This window comes from Poromitra crassiceps (genome assembly GCF_964638095.1).
Source record: "Poromitra crassiceps genome assembly, chromosome: 30".
NCBI lineage: Eukaryota > Metazoa > Chordata > Actinopteri > Beryciformes > Melamphaidae > Poromitra > Poromitra crassiceps.
The window spans coordinates 5,307,057-5,316,515 of NC_139652.1; the positions used below are offsets into that span (position 1 = coordinate 5,307,057).

Genomic DNA, 9,459 nt, shown 5'->3' on the forward strand with positions numbered 1-9,459 from the left:
CACAGCAGGTGAATGTGGCTGTGCTGGACATGCTCTGAGGTGTAAGTGTGTGCATCTGGAAGACTGAGAAGGAGACCAGTGCATGTGTGCTCAGAAGAACTCTGTATAAAGGTGAAGTAAAAAAAAAAAAGATGTCCCTGCTCACCTTCCCAGAGGACTGGATTCCCTTGATCATGGCGAGGCAAACCATGGACCAGGCGGCCAGCAGGCAAACGCTCATCTTCCAGTTGAGGCCCCCGCTCTCCGAGATGCTGTCGGAGATGTTCAGGGCCTCGCGGTACCAGTAGTAGGTGGTGGCTGAGCTCTTCTCGCACTCTGGCACCACATCTACAGACAAAACCGTAGGCGTTACAGGGCAGCCTTGTGCTGTACCTTTTCTTTTTTTACAATTAGAGTGTCTGACAAACAAATGCAGCATGGAATACAGCTAATAAAATCCAATTCATTCATACAGCAGTTTTTTTTAATAACTTTTTGTCACAAAGTGCTTTCTCAATAAAAACTTTAATATGACAAAAGGTCGGTGACCGAATCGTCACAGAATAAATTCCTAATTGCAAGTTTGGACGGTGTGCGGGACTCCCTTCTTTACAATATGACAAACTGCCCAAAACGGCTCAAACTGTGCAAAATGAGCCAATGTGATGCATCAGAGAAACTTGGTGCATCTGTCTTTCTTGGATCGATTCAGTAAATAAATAGCGAAGCTGTCCATTTCATTACTTTTATTTACTGTATTCATGTAATAAATATACAAATGTCAATTAGATGGTCTAATCTGTTATACTTTTTTTTTTATAATAATCATCCTCTTATAGTGATCAATTCGACCCGACGTGATCACTATAAGCGGATTCCACTGGATCTAAAGACCTTCTATTTTGTTTGTGACATTCCTTTTATGATGATGTCATCTCATTTGATATATCTCACATTGTTTTTGCTTGATCCTGTGTATAGCAGCATGTCATTGTTTTATCTGCGTGTAGCTTTGTTTTGAAAGGTGCTCTATAAATAAAGTTGTGTAATTGTACACCCCAGGGTGCTGGCGGCAGCAGGAAACAGTAGTCTACCGCATTGAAGTAAAGTCAACAGAATCTCCATTCATCAGATGGAGGTTTTGGTGAAACAATCTCGAAGCTTTCAGTTTCGTTCTCTTTGGCCTATGTGCAGTGGTTCCCAACCTTTGGATGGTGACCCAAAGCGGGGTCGCCTGGAATTCAAATGGAGTTGCCTGAAAGTCTTTAAATTTTTTATTATTATTATTTTTACACCACACAATTTAAAACCGAAAATGATTTTTTTTCCCCCCGAGTGTAAGTTAGGATTCTGAGAATAAAGTCAGAATAAAGTTAGAATTCTGAGTTTAGTGTCAGAATTCTGAGGGAAGGTTTTTTTTGGGGGGAATATGAATTCCGAGATTAAAGTCAGAATTCTGAGTTTACGAATTTTGAGGAAAAAGTCACAATTCTGAGATTAAAGTCAGAATTTTCAGATTAAAGTCAGAAATCTGAGGGGGGAAAAGTCAGCATTCAGAAGTCTGAATGTAAACATGCATGGTTGTGAGCGTGTCTTACATGTGCTGGTCTGGTTCTTGATGAGTGGACACTCATGCCATGGCAGTGGCTGCTGGAAGGACTGGGAGAAGTAGAAGAGACTCCAGCCGATGATGACATTGTAGTAGAGGGCAACGAAGAAGCACACCTAAGGGCGAGAGGGGGCAGAGTCGACGCTACGCATTCATTCACAAGCAGCAACACGGAACAGGCCGAGTTCAAACTTCAAGCATTTCCTGCTGGGCCAGATGATAGTGTTCCAGCGAGACACAGCACTGGCAGTGCCACGCGCTGAACAGGAACACAGAGATCATAAGATTGACTATTGTTTGGTGGAATTTGCCATTTGATAGACGCTTCTTCCCCACAGGTCATTATGACTTGTGAGTCATCTTTTACCAAATGTGTCACTGATTGACAATCATTCAGTAGCCCGATTTTTCTCATTACAACAAACATAAGAAAATGCTCTTGACAAAGATTCAGGTCATCAGTCTATTCTGGTTGAAGTGCCACAAAAACCTGTGCACTATGAACAAGTCTCTCACAGCCTCGTCCCATCTCATCTTGTTGTGGGATGTATATGACCGTCTTATTGAATATAAGCATATCAGCTTACGTTGTGCTTATTATGTGTTCCTGACTTAAAGCAGGGATCTGACAGTTCTTCTTCTTCTTTCTTTTAAATGTTGTCTACATCGTTGGCGCTCGGCGCTCTGGTGTTTCTGCACTGCACTGCACTTCCCAGAGATCACCTGTCAGCTGTCAATCAAACAGATCACCTGTCGGCTGTCAATCAAACAGATCACCTGTCGGGGCTGTCAATCAAGCAGATCACCTGTCGGCTATCAATCAAACAGATCACCTGTCGGCTGTCAATGTTTATTCCAAACAAACTGGAAACGTCAAACACGTCATTTCCTGTGCGGCAGCAAATGTCAACGCTTTCATGAAGTGGATATAGGTTGACTCACTGCTGCTTTACATCAAGCAGCAGCAAATGGACATTTACTTATTATTTACTCATGATCACTTGACTATAATGTGCATTGTTCCAAGTAAGTCACAAGGATGTGATGAAACCAACACTTTCAAACTGAAAACAAAAGATGCATTTTAAGATTTTAGAGCTGGACGATACAGCCAAAATCTTATATCACAATATACTTTTTCATATCAGTCGATTATGGCCCCAGTCTGTAGCAGCCTAACACAGGCCCCCCGGGCAGGGACTCACCACGCAGCTGGCGAAGCCGATGCCCCCCAGGCGGGGGCTGATGTAGTTCCACACCCCGATGCTGCCCCTGCGGATCCTCTGCCCCACGGCCAGCTCCAGGAAGAACAGCGGGATGCCGATCAGCACCAGCAGGATGAGATAGGGCACCAGGTAGGCTCCTGCACACACACACAGCACACAGGCTCAGTTAGATGTAGGGCACACGCAAGACAAACCACCAGATCAGATAACTGGGACATGTGGCACTGTTGCAGTTCCTGGAAAAACAGCCTAAAAACGTGCATCAAACATTCACTCGTATGTCTCTATCCAATATGTTCCTTATACACACATATGTGACACATACTGTACACAAATCCATACCAGCCCCCTGAAACTATATGTCATCATCTAATGGTGACATATTGGCCTAAAAACAAATGAACAACACACACATCAGTCTTTTCTCTCTGTCTCTCTCTCTCTCTCTCTCTCTCTCTCTCTCTCTCTCTCTCTCTCTGATTTCCCCCCCATTTTCTCCATAATCGTACTTGGCCAATTCCCCCCCTGCTGCCCCGGTCACTGCTCCACCCCCTCTGCTGATCGGGGGAGAGCCGTAGACTAGCACCATGCTTCCTCCGACACATGCGCAGTTGGCACAGAGGCTTCTTTTCACCTGACAGCGGGGAAGCTTCACCGGCATGGCGTAGCACGTGGGAGGGTCACGCTATTTCCACCAGTTCCCTTCCACCCCGACCAGGCGCCCCGACCGACCACAGGAGGCGCTAGTGCAGCGACCAGAACACATACCCCTAATCCGGCTTCCTACCCGCAGGCTACAGCCACTCGTGCCTGTACGGACGCCCGACCAAGCCGGAGGTAACCTCGGGGGCGCGAACCTGCGACCCTCGTGTTGGTAGGCAGGGAATCTCCGGTGATCCGATCACAAACAGAACAGCCGTAAGTACGTCAGTTGACACCTGGTATTCGAATGTGTCTCCAGTGCCCACTTGTGATCGAATCTCACTCCCCGCTCTAGAATGCAAATAAACACGTAGGCCAGAGGTTTCCAGAGTGGGAGGCGGGCCTCCTTAGGGGGGGGGGGCTCCAAGCAGTTTCAGGGGAGGCTCAGTGAATGGAAGTGAAACAAATATTAGATGTGTTATTAAAAGGAGATCACACATAGAATAGCCTAAATGTGTGTGATTTGGTTAAAGAGATAGTGCCATCAGAATTTGAAAGAGACTTTTCTATGTATTTGGAGGGGCTTGTAGGGGGAGGGGCTTATAGGGGGAGGGGCTTATAGGGGGAGTGGCGCCGTGGTCTTAAAGGTGTACGCTTGCTACAGTATAATGAGAACTAGCAGCTGTACAGAAGCTCACAGACAGGAAGTAAAGAGAGAGAGAGACACCTCTTAGCTGTGCTCAGCTGTGTGGCAGTGATGGCCGACTCTCTCTTGCCATCTCTAACACAGCACAGCACAACTATCTGTTGTGTCAGTTGAGCGATGGAGACGGAGACGTATCTTACAAGTTGAGGAGCTAAGTAACCGGCCATCATTCCACTTCAATCACCCATGCACAGACTCAAACTGCATCTACGTCTCTACCTAATACATCCCTCATGGTGTGCGGGTGCGATCAAATAATTCTGCAGAAACCAGGAAAGATAGGGAAGTCTAAAATGACCCAGCTTGCAGTGGGAGTACTTTCAGTGCACATTAGAAAGAAAGCCATCCTCTGTAGAATTGAGGTTTCAGGGGGAATGACAGCCTAACACACCCTGAAACCTCAATTAGCTAAGACAGGCTGTAATAGTGTGGTGCTCTCAAATACAGGGGGCGCTCCTGAGCCGCACAACTGCCGCGCACATGATGGTAGAGAGAGAGGCGGAGAATGTGTGAGAAGCTTTGTTCCCGTGGTTAGATGTTATCTGTGGCACCCCCTCCTACAATAATGTGCCTTTTCCTCATGCTCTCACACAAGCGCCACTGCAGGAAGATGTGTGTACTGCAATGCTTAGGTTTTCCCAACGTCTTTGTGTTGAGTCAAATCTGGGAAAGCTGTTGAAAGCTCATTCCGTCATTTCAAAGATGCACGGCAGTTTGATCAGAAAACGAGCCCCCTTTTTCTGAGAAACGCACTTTTTCGAGATACAATTTTCATCTAACAACCAGAGTTAAAGGGAGTTAGAGTTGGTATTCATATAGAGTTCAAACTGCAACAACTACAAAAGGTTAATTGGAATCAGCTTCCATGCCATTTTATGACTTTGCCACTCACTGTGTGAACCACAGGGTTACTTTGTGATGTGGGAGGGCTGATGTCATGTCTATATGATGATGTCATGTCTGATGATGTCATGGCATGTCTATATTATGATGACTCACAGATGACAGCATCATAACATCAGCCATGAGTGTATTGTTTAATGTTAGTTCTACCCCATCACTGTTTCATTCATCTGCAGGACACTCATTCAAATCCCTTCCTGATTCCTGTTGTCCCGTCGTCCAGGTTGGACTGGATGGGAGTGGTCACAGCCAGGAAGTAAGTGTGTGTCTGTACAGTATGCTGACTGATAGTCTCACATCAGTAGCCACAACTATTATAAAGTGTTTAAGGACCGTAAGGACCGCCCCATAAGACCGAAACACAAAATGTGTGACAGACATATTAATTGACCAACCACGGATCTCCTTATTCGCGTGACGCAACTCGTGGGGCGGTACATTTTGAATGATGCACCAATGCACGCGGACAGCTGGACTTCTGTTACAGCCCAGCCAATCAGAGGCTTGCCACAAATTTTCTTGCAGGGAAATCCGGGAAATGCTGACTCAGTGATTCAGATCCTCCAGTATGGAGGGTCTGACCTTCTGACCACGTGAGACTAGCTGACTGATGATCAGGTCTGACCTTCTGACCACGTGAGACTAGCTGACTGATGATCAGGTCTGACCTTCTGACCACGTGAGACTAGCTGACTGATGATCAGGTCTGACCTTCTGACCACGTGAGACTAGCTGACTGATGATCAGGTCTGACCTTCTGACCACGTGAGACTAGCTGACTGATGATCAGGTCTGACCTTCTGACCACGTGAGACTAGCTGACTGATGATCACCCCAAAATCCAAAATACACATTTGTGACCTGCTCCATCAAAATTAGTCACATTGAGCCCTCGAACCATTTTGAGTTTAATATTAGAAAGCTTTCCAAACTATGTTTTTGAGAAAAAGGGCCTCAAAGTATGAGAAAGTAAGCTACTTCTGCTTGTCACCCTACATTTATGAGCTTCAAAAGTATATTTAACCTCACAATTTCACAATGATCTTCACACAGAATGAAAGGCTTTATTTTAGTCAAATGTGGGGAAACCCCCAAAACAGCAAAAATCTATATTTTCTGCCCTCTGTTGAATACAATGGAACTGTTATGGCCCTCGGCTTGTGGTGCTCAAAGTGCCATTCTGGAAAACTCAACAGCGGTCTCTTCCCAGGAATCATGACCCGGTTACTCGAGATAATCCACAGATCTTGTGAGCAGTCTCATGTAGGAAATATTTTCGTTTGACCCAACTACACCTTCTAGCAGCAGCTTAGCAGCAGCTAGCAGCTGGTGGGTGTGCAACTATTCTCTTTCGACCGAACTACACAGCTTAGCAGGAGGCAGATAGCGGGTGTAGTTTGGTCGAAAGAGAATAGTTCCGACATGAAACTGCTCACAACATCAAGCTGTCATCCACTTCCATTGTATTTGAGAGAAGGCAGACATCTCTACGGCCGATATCTCCAAAACTCGGCAAAATCATCTAGATGGATAAATAGCACTACAGGTGCAGCAGCCTATTCCCAATTATTATTAATGACTATTAATGATTAATAATAATAGTCATAATAATAATAATAATAATAATAATAATAATAATAATAATAATAATAATAATAATAATAATAATAATAAAAAACTACAGGTAAGAGGGAAAATATGTGTATTTGATTTTGAGGTGAGCTGTCCCTTTAAGATGCCTAATTCTGGGACATTGTCTACACTAGTCCACACAATGCATGCTGGGAATAGGCTGCTGCAGCAATCACTGTGTGTAGCATGTTGTGTGTGTGTGTGTGTGTGTGTGTGTGTGTGTGTGTGTGTGTGTGTGTGTGTGTGTGTGTGTGTGTGTGTGTGTGTGTGTGTGTGTGTGTGTGTGTGTGTGTGACTGGTTTTCTAATATTAAGAGGCCTAATTCTGGTTCTTTGTGTACCAGAGGCATCCTGGGCTTTGACATCAATCAGCGTCAAAACCCCTCCTGTCCCTCCATTGTCTTTTCAAACACTTCCACAGCCTCCCTGTGGCCAATCAGACACTTTGATGATCAGCCCTCTGACTCAGATAAGGTAATGTAGCTGGTTCATCCCTCTGACTCAGATAAGGTAATGTAGCTGGTTCAGCCCTCTGACTCAGATAAGGTAATGTAGCTGGTTCATCCCTCTGACTCAGATAAGGTAATGTAGCTGGTTCAGCCCTCTGACTCAGATAAGGTAATGTAGCTGGTTCATCCCTCTGACTCAGATAAGGTAATGTGACTGGTTCATCCCTCTGACTCAGATAAGGTAATGTAGCTGGTTCATCCCTCTGACTCAGATAAGGTAATGTAGCTGGTTCATCCCTCTGACTCAGATAAGGTAATGTAGCTGGTTCATCCCTCTGACTCAGATAAGGTAATGTAGCTGGTTCATCCCTCTGACTCAGATAAGGTCATGTAGCTGGTTCATCCCTCTGACTCAGATAAGGTAATGTGACTGGTTCATCCCTCTGACTCAGATAAGGTAATGTGACTGGTTCATCCCTCTGACTCAGATAAGGTAATGTAGCTGGTTCATCCCTCTGACTCAGATAAGGTAATGTGACTGGTTCATCCCTCTGACTCAGATAAGGTCATGTAGCTGGTTCAGCCCTCTGACTCAGATAAGGTAATGTAGCTGGTTCACCCCTCTGACTCAGATAAGGTAATGTAGCTGGTTCATCCCTCTGACTCAGATAAGGTAATGTAGCTGGTTCACCCCTCTGACTCAGATAAGGTAATGTGACTGGTTCATCCCTCTGACTCAGATAAGGTAATGTAGCTGGTTCATCCCTCTGACTCAGATAAGGTAATGTAGCTGGTTCATCCCTCTGACTCAGATAAGGTCATGTAGATGGTTCATCCCTCTGACTCAGATAAGGTAATGTAGCTGGTTCATCCCTCTGACTCAGATAAGGTAATGTAGCTGGTTCATCCCTCTGACTCAGATAAGGTAATGTAGCTGGTTCATCCCTCTGACTCAGATAAGGTAATGTAGCTGGTTCATCCCTCTGACTCAGATAAGGTAATGTGACTGGTTCATCCTGTTTTGGGCATTGCCAAAGAGGACAACATTTCCTTGTCCTTTTTGGAAACCCCACGTGTAGTGAAGCAGGGGGGGAGGGAGGGAGGGGGGGAGGGACGTGTAGTGAAGCAGGGGGGGAGGGACCCCACGTGTAGTGAAGCAGGGGGGGGAGGGAGGGAGGGACGTGTAGTGAAGCAGGGGGGGGGAGGGACCCCACGTGTAGTGAAGCAGGGGGGGGGGGGGGCCACGTGTAGTGAAGCAGGGGGGGGAGGGACCCCACGTGTAGTGAAGCAGGGGGGGGGGGGGGCCCACGTGTAGTGAAGCAGGGGGGGAGGGAGGGACGTGTAGTGAAGCAGGGGGGGGAGGGAGGGCCGGGTTTCACATGCATTTATAATAAAGTCAAATACAGGAAGTGGTTTCAGAAAACACACTCCGTCTCCTTCCTGTAAGCGTTTCCATGTGGCTTTTTCTAAACAGACTCACCACACTGAAACGACACCAAAATGTGCGTCTATCATTAAAGAGAAGGTGGGAATATCTGGATAGTCTCACAGAGCCTACAGACAGTCTGCAGAGGATTTGTAACATTGTCAACTGTTTACTAGTTGACATTCAACAATTCAATGGTTTACAGTCACAGATCCTGGCAGCTTTGTCACGAGCCTGAGTTAGAGGATCTCTGGTGCCGGCTTTGACAGCTTGATGAATCGGCCACAGCATGCTTTGGCTTGAGAGTGTTGCACAAAAGTGGCACGAGACACTGGAACACATTCACTATAGAATCACTATTATAGACACAGCAGACAGACACCAGACACATGCACTGTATCATTCACTATAGAATCACTATTATAGACACAGCAGACACCAGACACATGCACTGTATCATTCACTATATAATCACTATTATAGACACAGCACACACCAGACACATGCACTGGAACACATTCACTATAGAATCACTATTATAGACACAGCAGACACCAGACACATGCACTGTATCATTCACTATAGAATCACTATTATAGACACAGCAGACACCAGACACATGCACTGGAACACATTCACTATAGAATCACTATTATAGACACAGCAGACAGACACCAGACACATGCACTGTATCATTCACTATAGAATCACTATTATAGACACAGCAGACACCAGACACATGCACTGTATCATTCACTATATAATCACTATTATAGACACAGCACACACCAGACACATGCACTGGAACACATTCACTATAGAATCACTATTATAGACACAGCAGACACCAGACACATGCACTGTATCATTCACTATAGAATCACTATT

General features: G+C 45.5%; 1 protein-coding gene across 1 annotated transcript in view; it reads right to left on the bottom strand.

Annotated features, from left to right (window-relative positions):
- slc6a15 (solute carrier family 6 member 15) overlaps positions 1 to 9,459 on the bottom strand; it is a 40,660-nt gene that overhangs the window by 18,727 nt on the left and 12,474 nt on the right. Inside the window, exons 3-5 of the mRNA XM_083663168.1 lie at positions 2,794 to 2,951; positions 1,578 to 1,704; positions 146 to 327 (exon numbers count right to left, since the gene is read on the bottom strand). Of these exons, the coding sequence (XP_083519294.1) occupies positions 146 to 327; positions 1,578 to 1,704; positions 2,794 to 2,951 (467 nt within the window). The remainder of the gene's footprint in view (positions 1 to 145; positions 328 to 1,577; positions 1,705 to 2,793; positions 2,952 to 9,459) is intronic.